Raw genomic sequence first — 24,545 nt, 5'->3', positions numbered from 1 at the left:
AACAACATGGAACCAATGAGTGAAATATGTTTTCTTGAGTGGACTGGTGATTTCTAGGCTATCTTATTGGGTTCTTGCCATCTTGAACCTTGGACTATTGCCGTCTGAAGGTATTGCTAACATTGTTTAGTTAAATCATATATAATTATTACACAAGCCAAAATGTGTAGATAATTTGGGGAGCAATTTATTTGATTCCTGAAATTATCCAATATAAGCCTGTCAGTAGAAACCAAGGGGAAACCAAGGAGAAAAATGTCAAAATGATATTGGAATTAAAATGGAAAAGCTTCTTAAGGCAAAAGTACCTCAAGGCAGAATCACATTCTTACAATTTTCTTTTTGAATTGGGTCCCTCATTTTGAACAAAATTATGAACTCCTGACCAATGACAATTTAACATTAGGAATCAATGGAACACATTACCTAAGCTTTCTCGAGTACACTTTCATTATAAGCATAGATCATATATTCTATTAGTGAGCATGTATCTTTCTAAAATATCAGAGGAAATGTTTACTAAATATTGGGATTTGCTTGGAACTCTTCTGGACAAGAGCTTATAATCTTTTGAATGAATAAGACCTCCATCACTTTAGCTTCTTCTATGCTCAAGGAAGAGTTACTGAAAACTGATATAGGTAGTTTTCAACTTACAGTGTTTAGAGACCATTCAAAGTTACAATGGGACTAAAAAAAGTCACATGACTATTTTTCATATGATCGTTGCAGCATCCCCATAGTCATGTGATCAAAATTTGGAAGCTTGGCAATTGGTTCATATTTATGATGGTTGCAGTATCCAAGGTTATGTGATCACCTTTTGTGACTTCCCAATAAGCAAAGTCAATGGGGAAGCCAGATTCACTTAACAACCGTGTTACTAATTTAACAAGTACAGTGATTCACTTAACAATTATGGCAAGTAAGATTGTAGAATGGGGAAAAATTCACTTAACAAATATCTCACTTAGCGACAGAAATGTTGAGCTCAATTGTGGTCATAGGTTGAGGACTATCTGTATTGCTTTCATGTCTCCAAACTGTTTTAAATGAATAATTTGAAGCTTTTTGCCATATTATAATATAAGAACAACTCTACTAAATTGGGCCAAAAATTCATGTGAGTAGAATTACTGGGATATTTACAGGCAGAGCATGGACACTAAGTCTCTTGTTGGTTATCTCAAAGCAATTTGCATTAACTGCCTTCATGTCCTGGAATTGGGAAGACCAACTTAACCATCCTAACTGACAGTTGTAGCTATCTTTTCTCTCTACTTATCTTTTAAAGCCATCTAAAATAGTGGCAATTCCACCTAATTCCATAAATTAATTATGCACTCTATGTAGAAGAGTTCACCTCAAATATTACAGAGTGCCAGTGATACTAACAGAGCCCTATAGCAGTGGTTCCCAAACTTGGCAACTTTAAGACTTTAAGCAGAGCTGGCTGGAGAATTCTGGGAGTTGAAGTCCACAAGTCTTAAAGTTGCCAAGTTTAGGAACCACTGCCCTATAGCATGCAGCAAGAAGATGTGTAAGCATCATTGGAAAACAAAGGCGATTTTTTTGGTGATATCCCTGCCCCAAACGATTCAGCAATATGTAGCCTTCACAAGTCAGAATAGCAAAAACAATAAAACCACGACAAAACACTGGCTAAAGATTTTGTTTTAAAGTTTATCGCTAAACCCAGTCACCATATTTATTAGATGAAGAATGAAGCAAATAAAATAAAACAAATAAATAATGAAATAAAAATCCAAGGGCCAGGACAAGGAGAAATTGTCAATTCAAGATAAAGAGAAATCTCTGTGCCATGATTTTATAGCCCCATGTTCTAGTTGCCATAGAGTACTGCCAGAAGAGTAGAGCATATTACCTGGACAGATGAATTCCAGCCACGGTCTGCGAAGAGCAGCCCATAAAAAAGATAGGAAGATAGCAAAGGGTGGAAAAAAGTAACACCACAATGGTGAAACGTGGGATGGTTTTGAGTGAGAAAGCAAAACGTTTCATGATCAACCCTCCAAAGAGCATCCCCAGGGCAGCTGAAGGTAAATTCACAGATCCTATAAAGGAAAGGAGGGGGTTGAATTACAAATCCTTAACAATTGGAAACAGTGCTACACAACTGAAGATTTAAAAAAAATATCTTGATGAAAAATCGATCTTAAAATTGGTACAGAAGGGATTGCATATTCTTTTTGCATAATAAAAACATTCTTTATTTTTATTGTAAGGGTAGGATAATCAATTCTGTTTCCTGGCTATTGCACTTTGAAATTCATATTGGGATCCCCCCCGCCCCCGCATATAAATCTGAAGGAATCCTGCGTCTTGCACTCTAAAAATTCAGCAAAAGGTAGACAATTTCTATAGGAAAGGCAAATGCAAACACAGGAATAGGCAATTCTTTTGCAGAGGATACTGTGCTTTCAGTTACCCTTCCAGAGTTACAGGTACTTGTTTTCATGACATTACTAGAAGATGATGAAGCAAAAGTGCCAGCCATTCCTTTGGGTTTCATAGGACTTAATTTGGGTTTTGACGAGGTAAATTGTTGGTTTGCCTCTTTAGCTCTTCTCAAAGGAAGAGAAAATACAAGCAGGAATTTTTGTTTTAAAGATGTGACAAGGATGCCTTAATGTTTTCAAATTAAAACATTCATGCACTACCTTCAATTCTACCCCCTGCTTCATAAAACTTAAATGAATAGATAAATATTGATGCTCTTCAGTTCAAAAATGTCTCGGGAAAGTACAGATGGTTGCTGTAAGCTGCAGGCAACATCTGCATGTAAGCCAGGAGGAAAAATGACATTGTCTCTTTCCAACATAACATTCTCAGTGATTGGAAAAACAGTGAACATGCTCCTGTCATTAAAAGAGTTCTAGTTCACTGCTGCCACATGGCAAAAGAGGTGCAGTACTGAGCCACTTATTTTTTTTACAGTAACAGCAAGAGATCCCTAGGCTCTAACCTCCTATACAGTATCTATGTGATGGAGAGAAGGACATTTAATTTATCATAGGGATATTGAATTATCAGGCGTCCTGCTGCTTTCTGAACTTGGTTGTTTTCTTGCAGGTGTTTCATTATCCAAACTAGGTAACCTCATCATTGCTAGGAAGGAGTGAGCACCAAAGACCCCCTCATTTCAACATTGAGCTGGAAATATTTTCTTTTATCAATATTGAGGTATTTTATCCATTTAATTCAAAGTGCCTCTTAACTATTTATGGCAGCAATACAGGCCTCAAAGGTGGAGTTGCACAGCTACTTTTTTTAAAAAACAAACAAACATAAGTATAAAAGGAAGGAAGGATTTTGGATGGATTGGCAACTAGAATGCATAGAAATGCTTGATAGTCACCTGCAACCACTATACTGCAGATGCATTCAGAGCAATATTTTTGGTGAGATAATTTTTGACGCAGATATAAAAAAGCATGGTTTCAGCCTGACATATTTTAAGATTTATCAAATCAAGTCGTGCTTCAACTTCTAACTAATTTTCATTGCCCTCAATTTAATGTTGTTAGCAGATACTTTATTAACAGATATTTGATGTCAAACGCTGTTGGCAGCCCACAGAAGATAATTTGCTAATTTTTCTATGCCTTCCAATTTCTCAGATTACATCTTCAATCTCAATACTGTGTTCCACTCTGGTCTGTTATTGGATGAAATGAATATGGAGAATTACCTAAGCACTCTGTTTAAATAGCTAGTGCTTTGTTCTCAAAAAGCCTCAGCCATTATCTCAAATTAAATGAGTTATTCTAGTTTTCTCACCAATGAGGAAGTTAGCATAAGAGGAGGAAACACCAAATTGTTTTTCCAGGTACTTGTTGAGGAAGGTAGAGAGCCCAGCAATAATAGAGGAGAAGCTGCATTGTGTCAAGACCAACAACATGAAGAGAGGATTGAGGAGCAGTCTTAAGAAGCCTTGTGGGAACTCTGAAAATAAAAATAGAAGAGTATGAAGATTAGAAAAGGAAAAGGGCTTCAGGACTTGAGTACACCCAAATAATTGTTATAGCATCTTATTAAGGATGTCAGTTGCAACAAGAAGATCAATTCTTAAGGTAGATCTACTTGGGGTCTATTCTTAAAGATGTGTATGCTTTTCTAGACTAAGGTTCCCCAATCTGATATTCTTCAGATGTATTTAACTAGGTGAAAATGTAAGGTTGCAGCCCAACATACCTGGAAACCACTAGACTGGGGAAGACCAGGCTTGATTGATTTAGGCTTTAATGGCTTTCTGCTAAATGCTCATGGAAAAAGAAAGACGAGAGCTCTTTAGAATCTTTCCCCCCCTCTCCTTTACCCTCACAATAGTTCAAAAGAAGTATATAAGATAAGTAACACAGATAACATTTACTCATACTCTCACTGTCTTGTGTTCAGAGTTATCTCTTCATTGGAGCCTAAGAGACTTAAATCTAAAATTCTCAAACTGTTAAGGCACAAATCTCATTCAGAGCTATATTCCTCTTACCTTGTGGACTTTTCTCTATGCTCATCAAGTAAAAGTCAACAAGCAAAATCAGTATCAACAAAATGTAAACTTACTTTTGGAAAGCAAGCATCAGATGGGAAGAAGGAACCAAGGTTATAGAGTAATCTCTAAGATTAGCTCTCTGTATCTCGGCAGAAACTTCAACCTCAGATGCTGTATGGAAAGTTAAACTTTTTTTCCATTCAATCATGTCTGATTCTTGGAGACTGTCTGGGCATGTCCCTGCAATTACTCAGCAAGTTTTTTTGGCCCCAGAAGTGGTTTGCCATTACCACCTTCCTAGGACTGGCTCTTTGACAAAACTGGGAGTAGAATTCAAAGCCTCCCAGTTTCAAGTCTTATCCTTTAGTATGCCAAACTAGCTTGATTAGATTTATCTTATATGGGTGGTTTTAGAGTTTAGAGTTTTTTTATTAGAATTTGTAGGCCGCCCTTTTCCCTGAGGGGACTCAGGGCGGCTCACATAAAACCGGGAAAGGGGAATACAGACATCAAGATAGAAACATATAATAAAATGGTAGGCAACATACATTCATCATTCGGGAGGGGCAACTATCCTTATCCCCAGGCCTGACGGGCGAGCCAGTTCTTCAAGGCTATGCGGAAGGCCTGGACGGTGGAGAGGGTACGAATCTCTACGGGGAGCTCGTTCCAAAGGGTCGGGGCTACTGCTGAGAAGGCCCTCCTCCTTGTGGTTGCCAGCCGACACTGGCTGGCCGATGGGATACGGAGGAGGCCTAGTCTATGGGATCTTATTGGTCGCAGGGATGTAATTGGCAGAAGGCGGTCTCTCAAGTATCCAGATCCACTGCCATGTAGGGCTTTATGGGTGATTAATAGCACCTTGAAGCGCATCCGGAGATCGACAGGCAGCCAGCGCAGCTCGCGGAGGATAGGTGTTATGCGGGTGAATCGAGGTGCACCCGCAATCACTCGCGCGGCTGCGTTCTGCACTAGCTGAAGTCGCCGGATGCTCTTCAAGGGCAGCCCCATGTAGAGCACATTGCAGTATTCCAGCCTAGAGATCACAAGGGCCCGAGTGACTGTTGTGAGAGCCTCCCGATTCAGGTAGGGTCACAACTGGCGCACCAGGCGAACCTGGGCGAATGCCCCCCTGGTCACAGCCGTTAGGTGGTGGTCAAATGACAGCTGTGGATCCAGGAGGACTCCCAAGTTGCGAACCCTCTCTGAGGGGTGTAAAATTTGACCCCCCAGCCTGAGTGGTGGAATATTAGTCAAATCTTTGGGAGGAAAACACAACAGCCACTCGGTCTTTTCTGGGTTGAGCACAAGCTTGTTAACCCTCATCCAGTCCATAACGGCCTCAAGGCCCCGGCCCATCACATCTACCGCTTCATTGAGTTGGCACGGGGCGGACAGATACAATTGAGTATCGTCCGCATATTGATGGTATCTAATCCCGTGCCTGCGGATGATCTCTCCCAGCGGTTTCATGTAGATGTTGAATAGTAGGGGGGATAAGACCGAACCCTGAGGCACCCCATAATTTAGGGGCCTAGGGGACGATCTCTGCCCCCCCACTAACACCGACTGCGACCTGTCCGAGAGGTAGGAGGAGAACCACCGTAACACGGTGCCTCCCACTCCCACCTCCCGCAGTCGTCGCAGAAGGATACCATGGTCGATGGTATCGAAAGCCGCTGAGAGGTCAAGGAGGACCAGGATGGAGGGATGTCCTTCATCTCTGGCTCTCCAGAGATCATCAATCAATGCGACCAAAGCGGTTTCTGTGCTGTAACCGGGTCTGAAGCCTGACTGGAAGGGGTCTAGGTAGTTTGCTTCCTCCAAGGACCGTTGGAGCTGGAAGGCCACCACCTTCTCAACAACCTTCCCCAAGAAGGGAAGGTTGGAGACTGGGCGATAGCTATTAAGAACAGCTGGATCCAAGGATGATTTCTTCAGGAGGGGTCTCACCACCGCCGCTTTCAGTGCGGCGGGGAAGTTCCCCTCCCGAAGGGAGGCGGTTACAACCGCCTGGATCCAGCCTCGTGTCACCTCACTGCAGTTTGTGACCAGCCATGAGGGACACGGATCCAGAACACAGGTGGAGGAACTTACAGCTCTCATGGCCTTGTCCACATCCCCGGGGGTAACGTCCTGAAACTCAACCCAGAGCTGTTCTACTTGGTCCCCCTGTGCCTCGGCTGGAACTGCGGGGGTGGAGTCCAAGTCCGACCGAAACCGAGCAATTTTGTCCGCTAAGAATTGGGCATACTCTTCAGCTCTGCCCTGCAAGGGTTCCCCCGCCTCCCTTTTGTTCAGTAGGGAGCGGGTTATCCTAAACAGGGCGGCTGGACGGGACTCAGCGGATGCAACCAGGGTGGCTATGTGGGATCTTTTTGCTGCCCTGAGTGCCCTGGTGCATTCCCTGGTGCAGGTGGTTACCATTGCTCGGTTCGATTCGGACTTATCGGACCTCCAACGGTGCTCTAGGCATCTCCTCCGGCGCTTCATCTCCCGGAGTTCCTCGGTGAACCAAGGGGGTCTCCGGGATCCGCTGCCTCGGAGGAGCCGCAGTGGCGCAATCCGGTCGAGGGCCTCCGACGCTGCCGAGTGCCACGCAGTAGCCAGAGTCTCCACCGGACTGTGGGCAAGAGTGTCAGGAATAACCCCAAGCTCTGTCTGGAACCTTGACGGCTCCATAAGGCGCCTGGGGCGGAACCACCTGGTCGGTTCCTCCTCCCTACAGTGGGGGTTTGGCCTCCGGAAGTCGAGCCTCAGTAGGCAGTGGTCTGACCACGACAGGGGTATGATGTCACTCCCCCTCAGACCAAGTTCACAAATCCACTGCTCCGAGAGAAATACAAGGTCAAGCATGTGTCCCGCTGAATGGGTTGGGCCTCGAATTACTTGGGTCAAGCCCATGGCTGTCATGGAAGCCATGAACTCCTGCGCCCCATCAGAGTTTTCACCGAGCGACGGCAAATTAAAGTCCCCCAGGACCATCAACCTAGGGAACTCAATTGCCAGCTCGGCTACCGACTCGAGGAGCGAGGGGAGGGCTGCTGCAACGCTGTTGGGAGGCAGGTACGTTAGCAGCAGACCCACTTGAGGTCCAACTTTAACAGCAAAGACTCACACCCGACAATCTCCGGGGCAGGGACCCTACGAGGAACTAACGACTCCCGGATGACAGCGGCCACACCCCCACCCCTTCCCTGGGCTCTCGGCTGATGCAGCACCTGAAATCCTTCTGGGCACAGCTCTACAAGGGGGACTCCTCCCTCTGGGCCCAGCCAGGTTTCAGTAATACATGCCAGGTCTGCCCTCTCGTCTAAAATTAAGTCCCGGACGAGAGGAGCTTTATGAACAACAGACCTGGCATTTAGCGACAACAGCCTGAGACCAGGGTCCTGACTACTTACGCCATCTGGTCTTGGAGTGGGACTCCTAGGGCCGGAAGGAGGGATCTCTGCAATGTAGCGAACCCTCCTTCCCCGGTAATGGCCTGCCCTAAAGTCCCCGCCGTATCTGCCCCTCCCTGTTACGACCGCAATACCCCGACCCTCTCCCGTGTCTCTGGTCCCCTCAACCACCCCCATGGCCCCCGCAACTCCCGGCAGGTCCTCCGAATCACACATACTCAAACACTCCCCCAAACAGTCCCCACGTAAAAGTTAAAAAACACAAAAATTTTACAACAATATGATCATAAAAGTGGGACATTCATTCATCTCATGCGTACCTCATACATAGCCCATGCAAAGAGAGAAGAAAAAGATGAAAGAAAAGAAAGAAATTATAATTGCGCAAAATTAATTAATTTAAGGTGCGAGTTCAGGCAGTAAAAGATTGGCTCTCAATGTTCAGAATTGAAATGGCTAAGGACCAGTTATAGTTCAGATAGTATCTGTGGGGAAGTGTCTTATAACCCCTCTCTTTTTCTATAACTTTGTTAGTCAGGAGGTCCTGTGGGGGTTCAAAACACACACGCAGTGCAGTCATCATCTGTCCACCCGCAGAACAAGTCCAGAGTCTTCCTTCTGGTGGAAAAACCATTCCAAGAAGTTCCCAGAGGCACACCATTAAAAATAAATGGGAAAAGATGGAACAGGCGCTGTAATTGCCTAGAGACCCCGTCGTTATTCCCAAGATGGCGCTTGCTCCCTCGATGTTAGATAGGCAAGGCAGTCCAAAAAGCACCGGAGACTCTGAGGCCAATGGGATCGTCCAGGTCTGCAAATTCCAGGGGTGGTCTCCCCAGTTCCACAATCCCCCTGTAGGCAAACGGGGGGCAGGGGTGGGGGAGGCGATGGAGATGCCAAAATACGATGCCACTGCCACCAAATTGATATTCCCCCCCTCGCCGCCGAACAGCTGATGCAAATGAAGCAGCACGGAAACCGCCAGAATCGCCCAAACCTCCGCAATCCGCAGCTGCAGCGTCCTGACGGCCCGGAGATGGTCCTGGGGGTGGATGCACAGTCGTGGGTCGCTCCCGTCGCAAGCCAGCATAGCTAGAAGATGAAACAGGCGATGGAGCCCCCGAAGAACGCCGCCGCCATTTCCAACCCGAAATTCTCTTCCGCGCTGCCGAATGGCCCGACCAGCATGGAGATCGCTAAAGACGCTGGAGCCCTTGCGGTTCGGGGCTATCTCCAAAGAGGTAGTCCCTGCCGTCAACTGATCTTTTGGGGCTCCCTGGGTCTTAGGCTTCCCGGGTGAGCTGTTTATATTATATTTTAAAGATGTTACTCGCGGTTTCTCCAGCATTTCGTCGGGTAGATTTTAGAGCGGACGGAGCCTTGCAGCCATCTTAATCCTCGCACATTGTCTTGGGCCTTGACCAGTGGTGGATTCCAGATCCCATTCCAACTGGTACGTACCACCTGCAACCCACCACTGCTCTTGACTTACAACAGTTCATTTGAAATTGCAATGGCACTTGAAAAAGTGAGTTATGACCATTTTTCACACTTATGACTGTGGTAGCATCACCATAATTATGTGATCAAAATTCAGATGTTTGGCCACTGATTCCTCTTTATGACGGTTGCAATGTCCCAGGGTCATGTGACCACCTTTTGTGACCTTCTGACAAGCAAAGTCCATAGGAAGTCAGATTCACTTAACAACCATGATAACTTAACAAGTACAGTGATTCTCTTAACGGCTGTGGCAAGTTAGGTCGTAAAATGGGACAAAATTCACTTAATGGCTGTCTTGCTTGGCAACAGAAATTTTGGACTCAATTGTGGTCGTAAGCCAAGGACTACCTACATATTATGAAAAGTCATGTGCATATATATTAGCTTACAAAGAACTGACCACTTTATTTGGAAATGAGATTGTTTTGAAAAAAAAAACAACTATTAGGAAATATGTACCAAACAGCTGAGTTAGCCATCAGTTTGAATTGGTGAACAATTTTCTAAGATTACTATACAGTATGCCTAAATGCTTATTAGAAACATTTTTTCAGTCATATTTCATTCAGTGTGGAATATCTATTGTCTCTTGGAGTAGAAGTTGAACATTCCTCTACCAGCTAAGCCAGCTACTATAATGACACCTAAAAGCACTGAAAGATGGGTCGATTTGATGGCTAACTAAAATCATAATAGAACGAGTAAGAAATATTTTTAGTTATCCTGCTTTTCAATATTGCTACAAAAATCGAATGAAACCTGGAATGGATTGGCTTGAAAGATCCAAACAATTAATCCGTATTTAACTTGCAAATATGAACAGGATGGTTGGTATTGTAGACATTAAGAAATGTTGTTGTTTCCCCCCTAAGTAGATATAATTATTTAACAAAACAAGCATTTACTTTTACTGGAAATACACTTTCATTGAAATCACTTTACTTTTGATAAAAACCATCAGGGACTCTTCCTCTGCCTTTGTTTTCTCAATCTTCTTCAGGATATCTGCTTCAGATGCTTCCTGATGGAAGAGAATTTAAAAAAAATCACTGCTGGGGGCTCTACTGAATTTTTTTCCCCAGGTTCGGTTTTAAACATTACCACATTTTGGGATTCCCCCTGAAGGCCTGAGATTGGTAGGGAGGACTGTTAATGAGCGAGTAGCAGAAGGCAAAAGATTAATGTCATGTAAAGATGAATGAAATAAAGCCTTTTTTAATGTAAGAAAACAGAAGGTTGTTTGAAAGATGATGGAATATAGAGGGACTGAAACTGCAGCATGTCCAAAATGCATTATCCAAGCTTATGTTAGACATCTCCCTGTGGCTTTGTACAACATTGGCTGCATTGGCTTCCAGTTGCCTTTCATGTCAAAATAAAAGCATTTGTTTTATTTATAAAACCCTATATGGCTTTATTAAAATATAGTATCATTTTTTTATCTCTTCATTGTCTCTGGATCTATTGATTTCATTATGTATATCAAGATGTTTATCTATGAATTTAATTTATATATTAAAATAACCAAGGGCAGTTTCAGGACAGTAAAAAAAGAGATAAAATATTTTTTTTAAATGACTAATCCAGAACAAGAAATAATCATTTCCCACTGGCAAAGTGGAAGTAAATAGTTTTTTTCTCTTATGTAACATTCTACATTCCATTATGGACAGGACGGTGGCAATTTAGCAAGATAATTTCCAATGCAATACTCGAGGCTTACCTTCCCTTTCAGCATATATCGAGGGAAGAAGAAATAGGGAATGGAACAGAGTAGCAAACAACCAGCAGCAACGAGAAGACCCAACCACCATGCTCCAATCCAACGAGGGTCATCTGGGGTCAGGTTTACATCCTCTAAGAGACAAATGGGAAAAACAAATCACAAATATCAAGAAGTGAAGTCACCAGACCCGATTCTTAACCTGGCATTTTTCAGGTTCTGCAATTCCCTGAATTCTCGGGAAGCGTGACCCATAGTCACCTTGTGAATTTCAATCCCATTGTATCTGGAAGGTACCAGGTTGGAGAAAGCTGCACTCAGTAATTTGTTACTAAGAAGTTACATTACAATTCTGCCAATACGTAAAATATGATCCTTTTTTCTTCAGTGGCCAAATGCCATGAAATTCAAATTATTTCTATTCTTAGAATCTATTTTCTCCAAGACCAATCCATCCCAGGATTATTTTTTTTAAAAAACAGCAATGCTGTCACATTTGATCTGTAGTCCTGTTCCCCATCCCCCTTTCTTTAAAGTTATGGCCAACCACAATTATATATTATTCAGCAATCCTAACCCTAATATTTCTTTGTTTAATTGGTTGGATTATAATTGTCATAATTCCAACAAACTTTAGCAGGGCTTCAGCAAGTTATAGTCTTAATATGTTAGCATAGCTTTACATTCTAATAGTATTTTGTAAATCCTAGTGTTACTTATGTCTTTTTATAGTTTCTATCATTTCTATCTTGGTTATCTATATAGTATTTAGTTGATTGATGGTAATGCTGATTGTAATTTTACAGGTCTCCATTGAGTTTTGATTCCTGTATTTTGAAATTTTACACTAATAAATTTATTTTACCTTATTTTGTTATTATGATTTTTTATTTTTATTTCTATTTCAGAGTTACTGTTAGTTTTGTTCTGCTCTGTGTTTGAAATGAAATAAATACATATTATTTAGTATAATTTAATTAAGTTGAATTGAAGAAGTGATTCACAATTTTTAAGGAAAAATTGCTCTAAAACAATTAACAGGAAATATTATCTAATGACAATTTTTTAGAAGAAACAACCTCTAATGGAATTGTGAATAAAGAAGCATAAGTAATGGGGAAACAGAAAGAAAATGTATCTATAGGACCGGGCACCAAATATGAACTTCTGGTGAGGAGGAAACTTAGTAGTATCATGTGGTGAAAGGTATTTGTTTAAAATACAGACTTTTAACAGTCTACAGCTGAATTGTGAGGCTGAGGGCGGTAAAGTGGCAGGTTTCATTCACTGGTGGAATTGCAGTATTAATTATGGAAACCGTTGTATTAAAAAAATTCTAGACAACTGATAGTTTTTTAAAACTGATTAGCCAACAATATAAATAGTAAAGGTAACTGGAAATATTAACTGGCCTTTTCCTGAAAAGAGTCTCATTAGAGTAGCTGTCTTAATAAGGCCAACATTTGGAGCCTCTATTCTCCTGAGATCTTAGAGAAGAGACCTCAAATCAGTGTATTTTGAGAGCGGACATCCTCCCAGCAGGAGGTCTTGCTTCAAACAGGCAGCAGATCACTGAAACTGGCATCAAAAGTATCGCTCCACATTGTTAATGAGCAGGAAGAAATAAATAGCAATCTTCAGACTTTTCCAGCTCTGTCCAGGTTTCCTGTCCTTCAGTATTAAAAGCATGCAGACAAGAAGAGCCCACACCCCATTTAAACAATGGTATAGCTTTCCTGGATGTGACTACCCCACTCAAAATTGGGTGACATAATCAAGGGGCAACTAATGAAAAGAAACCTATTGCCACTTCCCGCTCTCAGCTCATTATTTGCTTAATATAGGACAAGATGTCAGCAACCATTCTGAAATTCCAGTCTGCCTGAAATGGGGATATGAGAAAGAAAATCTGTGTACTGATAGAAAGAACTCTGTGTACACCGCCCCCACCCCCCACCCCACCCCACACGTTTTTGTAGATTTTCATGGGTGTAGGTATGCTGGTCTTGTTGTATTTGAGTCTTTTCCCATGTAAGATTGAGATTGTCTTGGCAATGTTTCAGCGAGGTCTCACTCACCATCTTCATGCTGGGTTTTGGGCTTAAAGCCCATTTTAAGCCCAAAACCCAGCCTGAAGATGGCGAGTGAGACCTCGCTGAAACATTGCCAAGACAATCTCAATCTTACATGGGAAAAGACTCAAATACAACAAGACCAGCATACACAGACAGACAGACAGACAGGCAGGCAGGCAGACAGACAGACAGACACACACACACACACACAAAATATATATGATGTATCATGACTTTTTCTCTTCACTAAATTGGTGGGTGTGGCCAGCATGTGATGCATCTGGCCAGTGGGCTACAAGTTTGACATTCCTGTACTAGTGACCTAAGTCTGTACCTTAAGATTTACACAATTCAGTTAATTAGCTGTATTATTAGCAGAATTAGTTCATTCTTTTAGCCTTACAAATAAAGTAGAACTGGTTCATCTAGTTATGTTTCCTGTCTGATTTACCTGGGAGGACTGACATCACAAACTTTCTGTTGCTACTTTGAATTGCTTGATCAATTAGGGCAGCTCCTTTCTAAGTTTCTTCCTCTGACTGTTAAGCCACTGGGAACTCCTTCCTTTCTTGTCTGATTCTTTCCTATGGAGCATCTTCTCCCCTCATTTCTCAAGGTCATCCACATATTGCATTACACTTAAGTCCAAATTCTTAATTAGATGTGTATTCCACAAAACCTATTATAATAAAATGTGAATTTCTCCCTAGAAATCCCATGATAAATAATAGAGATGTATCAAGAAATAATTATGATTATACTGGATATGGGAGAATTGGACAAGAAAAGATGGAAACCGATCTCTTGAATGGAGCGATCTCTCCATTCAAGGGAGAATCCATCCAGATGGATTCAAGGGATCCATCTTGACACATGGTTTCTGTAAATGTGATCTGAGTGCTTGGCAGCACATTACATGCCTATTATCCATAAATTCACATGACAATATATCATTTGAAGCATTATTCAAGCCAGAGTAGCTTATATATGCATATCCAACTAACTTCATTATGTGACAACAAAATTGCCTCTTCCCAATTTGATAATATTTATATTAGAATAATATTCTAATAAACATATCTACATACGTCTTACTGTTTCTAAACATCTATCTACAAGAAGGCATAAATGACTTGTTGCTTCAAGAACCAAGAACTGCAGAATTTCACAGTACCTCTAATTTAGTCAGGCTGTACTTCCACCCTGCAGGGTATAAAAAATCTGCCTGCAAGTGGCAATGGACACAGGAACATATTTTGTGTGATTGTAGCTTAATTTCCAGGTCTCTGATTATTCAAAGCTTATGTGTAAGAGCCCATAGCTTCCCTAAATTAGACCAAACACTTACTTGGGCTAACCCGTCCAAAATCCACAAAAATCCTCAATGCTGCAGAGCCAAGTAGGTAGCCAAAAGCTGGACCAAACACTGAGATGGAAAATAAGATTGCTGAAAAGGAAAAAAAGAAAAAGAAAAGTGGATTATTTTGTTTTTTCCCCAAATACAATTCATTGGTCTTAATTCTTCCCAGCCTGTAATGAAGTTTGATCTGAATATTTATTTTGTACTACAAACTGTGAAAGTACTGGGTTAAAATAAATTGTATAATTAAGACTTACTACAGTAGATTGTTACAGATCTTTTTTTGATAGCAAATCCACTCTTATTTGTCACTGGAAGAAATCCCTAACAATTTCCCTAAAATAAAGATCACCTCCCACTTTAAATGACAAAATCACATAGTGCAATGCAGTGCAGGAACTCTAAAGCTGAAAATATTTGGATCTAAAGCATACTTGCAACTCATTCATTTTCAGTTGCGAAATGCTCATGAAGTCTTTCAAACTAATCCTTTGCATGCATAAGGACAACTGAATCACTGAATAAAGAGTTAAAAGTTCCCATTGCCCTAAAAATGATATAGGAAATGGCATGGCAGCAACAATAATTCAAGGACTTTTTTTGTATTGAGGAAAGAAACATCCATGCTATGCCAAATTATATTTCCTTATATCTAATTGTTGAGCAGAATTGGATGGCAATCTTTTTTGGTATCATCATCATAATCATAATATTGTATTCATCTAATGCCTAACCAACTGGGTGAACTTTAAATCATTTTTATCTGTACCATTGTTAAAATAGTATATGTATCCAGGGTTTATATTTAGGTTGTGCATAAAATCTGATGCCCTTCACCAGTTATTCGCTGGTGGTGCATGAGATCTATGCAGCCCAGCAGCTGTTACGGATGTTATAAACTGGATTGTCTCATTGTGCTTGTACTTATAAGACAGAGAAGCAGCTGCAGAGCAAGATGGGGTTGGGAGAACTGCTCAGTGAAGCAGGGAAGAGGTGGTCCTTTCTCCTCCTTCAAAGCACAACACTCCCACACCTGTCAAATGTTATTTTGGCTGCTTTCAAATATTGGTTTAGTGCTTTTGGGAAGAGGATTAAGCCAGTATCTAAAAGAACTTGACTATCAGTTGGTCTTTCTTTGAACATACATAAGCCAACTACTTGCAAAAATAATCCAGAGTGTTAAACATGGGTCTAGCATCTGTTAAAACTTGCTTTCTCCATGTAAAAGAAAGTGATTAATGATGACTTCCCACTGGAACTGCATATTTAATGGGAGATGAACGAAATGGCCACTTGGCATTAATAATTCTGGAACACCATGAATTAGGACCACAAGATTTGCTAGTAATGTGCTTCTGGCAGGATAGGGATCACCAAATGGGAGTAGCAAATGTTATGCTGGCATTGTTTTCTACTAGCACAGGAGTGTCAAACTCAATTTCATTGAGGACCGCATCAGGGTTGTGTTTGACCTTGGGGGACTGGTGTGGACGTGGCAAGAGTGGGCATGGGCAGCTTGACGTCACTTGTATCAAGGGCACCTGTGGCGGCCTGAGTGCTCTGCCAGCAAAAGCGGGCTCCCAATCTCCGTTTTCGGCTGGGACGGCCTCCTGCAACTCTGTGCCAGTGAAAATGGAGCTCTCCCAAGCTTTGTTTACACTGGAAGATGATTGCTGGCCATCCCAGCTGAAAATGGAGATTGGCAAAGGCACTGCGGGCCGGTCCTTTGCTGTTTCCAGGGCAGCTCCATGGGCCAGATCTAAGCACCCTGTGGGCCAGATCCCGCCACGAGCCTTGAGTTTGACACCTCTGTCCTAGCATAAGGACTGGCAACTAACACTGACATACCAATACTAAACAAAGAAGAGATGATTGATAGATGACCAAAGAATCATAGAAACAAAACCAGAATATAACCGATTTTATCCAACACAGCATAAGGTAAAGGTAAAGGTAAAAGTTCCCCTTACACATATGTGCTAGTTGTTCCCAACTCTAGGGAGCAGTGCTCATCTCCGTTTCAAAGCCAAAGAGCCAGCATTGTCCGAAGGCGTCTCCGTGGTCATGGGGCCAGCATGATTAAATGCCAAAGGTGCATGGAATGCTGTTACCTTCCCACCAAAGGTGGTCCCTATTTTTCTACTTGCAGTTTACATGCTTTCGAACTGCTAGGTTGGCAGAAGCTGGCACAAATAATGGGAACTCACTCCATTACACGGCACTAGGGATTAGAACTGCTAATCTTTCTGATCGACAAGCTCAGCATCTTAGCTTCTGAGCCACCACATCCCATCCAATAAAGCATATAGTGCTGCAATTGCTGGATAAGTTGTGATGAGTTGGTATCTGGCAACTGCCAGAAGACGGTAAAGGCCGCAAAACATCAGTTCTGGAGGATTAAGTGTGCAATGAAACTGCAAAAACCTTGCCATACTAAATGCCAATGGCCACATGTATTATGGCAGAAAACCAGAAAAATATATTTCTTATTCTTTTCATAAGAGAAGTACATGAGGCAAAAGCTGCCATTATCAACAAGAACAGACATTAAGTCTGTCATCATGTTGTCAATAATTCCCACAATTGAATATGTGTCTCACCTCCTTCCTGGACAGCGATTTTTATTACAAGATTATGTCCCTGACTTACGTTACATCAGAAAGAGTTCTTCTACATCAGTGACACACCCATGACAGTGTGCTTAGCAGATACCTTCTCAGCCAGCACCACACTGGTATTAAAGCAATACAAACCAGACAATAAGGATGCTACAGTACAACTTTCAAGCAAATATTTACCTATGTACAAAGGAGAATTGTTTGGTTCAGCAAAGTCATCCACGTAGGAAATTCCAAAAGGCTGGATAGGGACTGTTCCAATTCCAGCCAAGAGTTGGGCAAGTATCATTAATCCCCACATGATACTAGCCTCTGCCTGGACGTTCACAGTGGCATTCAAACACTTAAATCCTCCTTGACAGAGCTCTAATCTGGACTGGCTGCTCTGGTTATCTAGAACAAAATCAACAATAATTTCAGAGGAATACACTGGGAATTAACTTTTTATGATACTAAGTTCTTATATTAAATCCTTATTAGCATTTTTGTTTGAAAAAGAAAATTACTATAGGTAGTCCTCGACTTACAATGGTTCATTTAGTGACCGCTCAAAGTTACAACAGCACTGAAAAAAGTAGCTTATGACCATTTCTCACACTTACTATATGACCGTTGTAGCATCCCCATGGTCATGTGATTTACATTCGGATGTTTGACAACTGACTCACATTTGCAGTGTCCCAGAGTCATGTGATCCCCTTTTACGACCTTCTGACAAGTAAAGTCAATGGGGAAACCAGATTCACTTAACAACAGTTTAAGAATTGCAGTGATTCACTTAAAAAATGTGCCAAGAAAGCTTGTAAAATGGGGCAAAACTCACTTAACAAATTTCTCACTTAGCAACCTAATTTGGGAGTTCAATTGTGGTTGTAAATTGAGGGCTACCTGTACTGTGTATATAAAAATGGGCAAACAGCAAACTTGAAAATCAACCTGCAGTAACTTATTCATACATAATCACTTGTCATGTCCAGGGGGGGGAAATGAGGATTGATGAGGTAGCACAAGCCACATTTCTGATGATTATTGGTATGTATATTTAGGGTCCAGATGACCAAAGAATCATTTAACAACAGAGGCTGTAGAGACACAATAACTCTATTTGGGATCTAAAGGCCGCACAAGTAGAAAGTAAACATTTTGGAGGGAAGAAAACTTAATAACTCCGACGAGCACCTGAAGCACCTTATACTGGCTAACATCCATTCAGAATCATCTTTGTAACAGCAACATCGTGGGTGGTAACATTGTGGGTGCAATTCTTGTAATCTCAGGGATCTACTAGCAAGATCAAGCTAGAATGAAAAGTGAATTATATACCCTTAAATTTGCTTAATGATTTATCATTCCTGGAGAATTGCCAGACCTATAAACTTCCTTAGTTTAATTAGTACGTGTCATCACATTTTCTGTCAAGATATGACAGCATTGTTACAGGGTAAGTTCAGAAAGATTTTTGGAACCTGGGTTCCAAGGATGAAGGGACAAAAAGGAGAGAGAGAGAGAGACAGAGACAGAGAAAGACACACAGAGAGAGAGAGAGAGAGAGAGAGAGAGAGAGAGAGACAGAGACAGAGACAGAGACAGACAGACAGAGACAGACAGAGAGAGACAGAGAGAGACAGACATCAAAAGATAAGAGGATAGTTATTACAGGACCTAAGCAAAGTTAAAACACACACAATGTCTTTGCCCTTCATTCAGTTTTCCTACATCCTAAATCTTGTTATTTGCATTTTCACTGTTGATTCAGATATTGCCACAAATTGAAATTACTTAATGAATTACCATGCAGATTTGTGTACTTCTATGAATTTGAAAGTGAGTGAAACAAAACATGCTGAGCAGTTAATGAAGGAAATTCAATTAATACATTGCACTGACATTTCCATATAAATTCATTACAGCAACAATATTACAGCAACAATATTACAGCACAGGAGGCCATGATGTAATTCCAGAATGCAGGAGCCTTCATAAATATTTCATATTTATTTGTATAATTCAATTCCCACAGGACCATATTTGAGACACATTGCATGACAAAGTACAATTTTTAAAACTGAAACTGGAGATAAATGAGAAAAATGGTACAATCCAACAATTTCTTTTTTGTTTATTTATATAAATGCTCTTAATTTTCACTTCTCATCTCTTACTGAAGAGATTCTGAAGAGATCAGAAAGGATCTTTCTGGAAAAGAAAAATGGTTTACTGTCCTCACACATATACAATTGAGGTAAATAAGTTTTAGATATACATATGTAATTGAAATGAATCTACAGATGGTATTTAAATGGTAACTAAAAATTGTTAATTAAAAACAACAGACAGCCCTACATAGAAAAGTATACTGGAGGCAAATCTATACATTCCATGATGAAGAAAGCTATGTTTTAAAATGTCTTAATATACCTAAGAATATATTCTATTTATTAATGAGGTATGATCCACAAAATCGTTTAGCCTGAATATCTCTAATAAAACATAACTAAAAACACCCAGTTTCAATTCCCAGAAATACCCAGAAATTCCCCGAAAGATTAGAGAGATCTTTATTGTCTTTACTATTAACAAATGAACTTTACATAACGACTTTTTCTCCAGAGAACTGATTACATCTTCCCCAAGATCTTCAGAACCTCTTCATCGTTAATTTGTGTTTCTAAAGATTGTTAGGCATGATCACTTAAGTGTCATGCAGATTCTACTGAAATAATATAATGCACAATTTTCTTTGGTTTTCTTAGCTTAATATGAAATGGCCACTTCATTTTACTGAGAATAATATGAAGCTCGTGTGCAAGAGTGGGGGGGGGGGGAGAGGGTGGTGGCAGCAAGGAGCCGCTTTCAAAGCAATTGTGCAGGTTTAGAAAAAGACTAAGCTTCTTTAATGATTTGAAAAGAGATACTTCATACATGCTTTCATGTGTTCTGAGGAAATCTTTTGAAAGACTTGCAGAGCCATAGTAAATAAAAATCCACAATCTAAGTAATAACATTTTTGCTGAATCTTCTGCCAAGATCTTTCTTACCAAATTCATAAGCATTTTCAAGATCATAGCATTTTCTATAAAGGCACTTTCCAGTAATTTTATTCCATCATGGTTTGTGCATAAAGATGGCTCTGTAAAATGACAGTTATAACAAAAATCTCGTCTAGTACAAGAGAAAACGCTGTAAGATGTTGCATTTGTACTTGTCAGTAACTGTGAATATCCAGATTTCCTCTTCCAGGAACAAATGAGAATAATGTTTTCCTGCATACTTGCTGAATACTTTATAGATAAATATCATGACCGCGTAAAAGGTACTATTACATGATTATATGTATGATTAGAAGGTTCAGGAGAAGCCAAATGTACTTGTCAATGCTTCCTAAATGAATTCTCTTATCCATCATCCTATGTTGCTTTTTGATGAATAGCATACTGTTTAGAAATTCAGAATTTGAATCCAAATCTTGGCAACCAAACAATCAAATCCAGCTGATGTCATTAGAAACAATTGCTCCTGCCAACCAGATGTGGAACTCTTTTCAAGTAGAGTACATCAGGCTCTTTGTTTCTATCTGACATTAAAAGGAAATGAGGGAAATACTGGAAGCCAAGCTGACTATATAACAAATTAATGTATAAATCAATAATTTCCTTTTAGGTCTAAATAGAAATGAGCAATAATACAGCAGTTTAAAACATACTGCATTATACCAATATTAAAGTAGAGGAGGAAAAGAACCAAAGAGAGGGCAATAATAATTGTTTTCTTAGACATATTTTTCTCTTTTTAATTTTTTGCTTTTAATTTTTTATATAATCATATCAAATCTCATCTTTGGAATTTTCACTTCAGTCTTAATCTCAATTTAAAGCTTATATAAGGTCAATTATAGCATTAAGTTTAAAAAAGATAAATAACACAGATGAGTATATTGCTATATATGTATGTATGTATATGTATGTATATATGTATCTGTTCCTTTTGCTTTTTTCTTTGTTTTGTTTTTCCTGTTGGTGATTTTCTTTAATACAGATAAAATATTGTATCATATATACACTGAACATTCTCTTTTTATAAGGCTTTGATGACAAAAAAAAGCATGAACTATGCATCAATGTCCTAATTACCATTATTTCTCTATCTGCATACAGTTTCAACTCATTTTGCTAACATCAAAGAATCCCAATATTTTCAAAGCAGAAATTCAATACATAGAACAATTATCAATGACACCCAAAACTTGCATCATTGGTCCTGATCCAGCTTGGCATGCTCAGAGTAGGCAAGTCATTACACACAGAGACTGCACATAGCCCTGCAAGGAATGTTGGAAGTTAAGATGGCCAAAGGCCAAGTTACTATAACATGCAACTAACCTTCCAAACTTACCTGTTAGGGAGAATCATATAGTACCATACAGGATTTAACAAGAACAAATCAAGAATTTGGGGAACCTTCCAAATTGAAGGTAGAAAAGAAAGCAAAAAAAAAAAAAAAAGGTAGGGAGCTCAACTAAACTTTCAAATATCTACAAAAGACTTGGAGACGAAATGAGTTCAAGAAAGTTACATACTGATTTGTGCTGAAGAATATTCATATCGGCCAGAAAGGAAATGAGGAAGAGTCAAAAGGAAGGCCCCTAGTGCCAACAGCAGACCTCCCAGGCCAATGATCCGAGGTCGATGAACTCGACTACCAAAGTAGCTCACAAAGATGATGAGGATGACATTGCCAATCTGTGGAGAGACAAAAATATACAGATGTGTTAGGAGAGTCCCAAAGGAAGACACATGCTAAGGAGAAGAAGGATCATCTGGATCTCTTTTTTTCCTCCTTCATTTGCTTGCTTGCTCTGTCTTAGATAGAACTAGAACAGATTCTCTAATTGTGAATTCACCCACCCACCCCATTAATATACATACACACTGTCATCCTTTCTTGGTTTTACAGCTGATGGAATCATTTCTTCAATATACAATTTTATCAAAGGTTTTTTTAATACTAATACAAATTAATATAAAGTGAAAAAGAGAAAAGTAATAATCAAAGAGAAAAAATGCAAAAAAGAAACAAAAGTTAAAAAAAGAAACAAAATTTAAAAGATGCAAAGAATTAGCTTCTGATCTTTATAGCAGATATAAGTACTATTATAGGTTTACGTCTTCTTCTATTACTACAGCATAAAGCTGTTCTTTCTATAATCTATTTAATCCTCAAAGCATAAATAATAAATTCATTATTTTCTGTTCCAAGCAAAAAGTCTATAAGGGGCTTCAGTTAGCAATTAATGTAGATCTTATCATTTCTCTGATCAAAGAAGTCAATTTATCCACCTCAGCAGGTTCTATCATCTACCGCAATCATTTCTCCATTTGTGGGCAGTGCCAAATCATTCCATATTTGTACCTATAATACTCTTGCAGCAGTTATCATATATAAAAACAAGTTCCATGACCTTTTCCAACTGTTTGTCCATCAATCCTAAATGAAAAACATATGACTTCAATTTCATATTAACCTTTACATTCTCTTAGTTAATTAATGTATTTGAATCCAGAATTTTCTAGCTTTGGACACATCCATCAAAGATGATAAAATGTCCTTTCTTGTTGTTCACATTTCCAACATAAATTTGAAATGTCTTTATATATTATGGACAATCTCTGTTGACATATACTAATAGTTTTTATTAAAAATATATTTAAGATTATAACTTAATGTAAATTTCAATCCTTTCATCCATATATTTTTCTATTATTCCAAATGTACGTTAGAATCAATTTTTTTTGGCCCAGCTTTTGGAATCATTTTTAAACATAACTGAGAAAGCCTACGATCCCAGTCATCAGCCAGGGGAGCTTGTAGAAAAAGCATGAAAAATAGTTCCAAGCAAAAACATATGTACTTGGCAGGACATTAATGATGGCTGTTTGTGGGCTAGAATAAATGTGACCATGAAGAAATTTTCAGGGAAGAACATCACAAAGCAGACATTATGGTGACCCTCAAGAGTAAGACCACATCTTTTTAATATAAAAAATATTTGTGTTTCCTACCGTAAATGAGGCAATGTGCTTGGAGTTCTGTTGGAAAAGCTTTCCTGAGTGTCCTCCAGATATGTGGACCAGCTCCTAAAATTTCTTGCCAGAATGGCTTTTGCTGAAAATTCTAGGAATTGTAGTCCACACATCTGGAGGCTGTTCAACTTGACACAAAGAGTTTTGATGTTTGTAACATATTAGTTGCAAAACATTTCTACTGATTTTTAGAACTGCATCCGCAGGCATTTTGTTGAATTTCTACATATTTTATAGTTTACGGAATAAATCACAGTGGGGTCATATGACCAATCCAAACAACACACAATATGTGTGAATCCAGTATTTACATGTATCATCTGGTCTTAATGGAATCCGCTTCTACATGTACAGTCTTTGGATTGCACTACAATATATGTCCAGTTTCAGGATTTTCAAATGATCCTTAGAAAACACCTATTCCCTTAGAAAAGCAAATGACATGGGGCCGAAATTTGCAGAGATGTCTAAAAATCAATGTGTACTCAGACACACCTAACATACCAACAACATCACATCAAGTTGACCGGTAGTGGCTCTCTTACATTTATTTTAGGATGCTAAAAATTGAACTTTAGGCCTTCTTCAGGAAAATCATGTCCTCTGATACTGAGGTACATACTCTGCCCTTCCCAAAATAAAACTCTCAGCTATAAACCTCTATACAGGAACAACTTTTATACAATAGCTTTGGGAATGATGTTTTTAAAAAAAACAGTCTCGGCTGACCCATGGGCTACCAGACACACTGAAATTGACTTCCCAGAATGTTTGATCAGTATGGCCAATATAAACTCTGATTGGAATTTTTTATATCTCAATGCATCTGGAGAGTCAGAGTTAGGGAAGGGTACCCTAAAACAATCCTGAACAACAAACCTAATACTATGGTGAGTTGGTAGAAATATTTTAACATTCACCACACTGGAATGTTTGCCCTCACTTTGCATCTTAGGAGAGATTTATTGCCATTTTTTTTAAGTCCAGAGAAAAATCATTAAATCTGTTCCACAAAAGAGAATTTTTCTTTCCAACCTACCCAAATGTGGGAAACAGAAACATCTCTAGAAGCAACAATTTGGAATCTTGAATAAAATAGGTTAAAAAGAAATGAGTTGAGAAGGAGTTCAAGGATTCTAACTCTGGCATTTTGCTCATCATGTATAACTGAGCAATCGGAAAGAAATGCATGGTTATTATTGCAATTATCAGAAACAAAAGCCAGTAACCTACAGCCCTCTTAAACTTTAATTCCCATAGCTCAAACTA

The 24,545-nt window shown here is 39.7% G+C and overlaps 1 protein-coding gene across 2 annotated transcripts in view; it reads right to left on the bottom strand.

The window, feature by feature from the left end:
• Positions 1–24,545, bottom strand: part of SLCO2A1 (solute carrier organic anion transporter family member 2A1) — a 67,818-nt gene that overhangs the window by 11,578 nt on the left and 31,695 nt on the right. For both annotated transcript variants that reach the window (XM_032224988.1, XM_032224989.1), the window contains 7 exons: positions 21,773–21,935; positions 17,377–17,589; positions 14,567–14,665; positions 11,144–11,277; positions 10,363–10,441; positions 3,802–3,966; positions 1,886–2,075 (listed from right to left, as the gene is read on the bottom strand). In XM_032224988.1, the coding sequence (XP_032080879.1) occupies positions 1,886–2,075; positions 3,802–3,966; positions 10,363–10,441; positions 11,144–11,277; positions 14,567–14,665; positions 17,377–17,589; positions 21,773–21,935 (1,043 nt within the window). The remainder of the gene's footprint in view (positions 1–1,885; positions 2,076–3,801; positions 3,967–10,362; positions 10,442–11,143; positions 11,278–14,566; positions 14,666–17,376; positions 17,590–21,772; positions 21,936–24,545) is intronic.

The sequence above is a fragment of the Thamnophis elegans genome, chromosome 10, assembly GCF_009769535.1.
Source record: "Thamnophis elegans isolate rThaEle1 chromosome 10, rThaEle1.pri, whole genome shotgun sequence".
Classification (NCBI taxonomy): Eukaryota; Metazoa; Chordata; class Lepidosauria; order Squamata; family Colubridae; genus Thamnophis; species Thamnophis elegans.
Note: the sequence above shows the minus strand (reverse complement) of the source record. Positions and strands in the feature narration are given on the sequence as shown.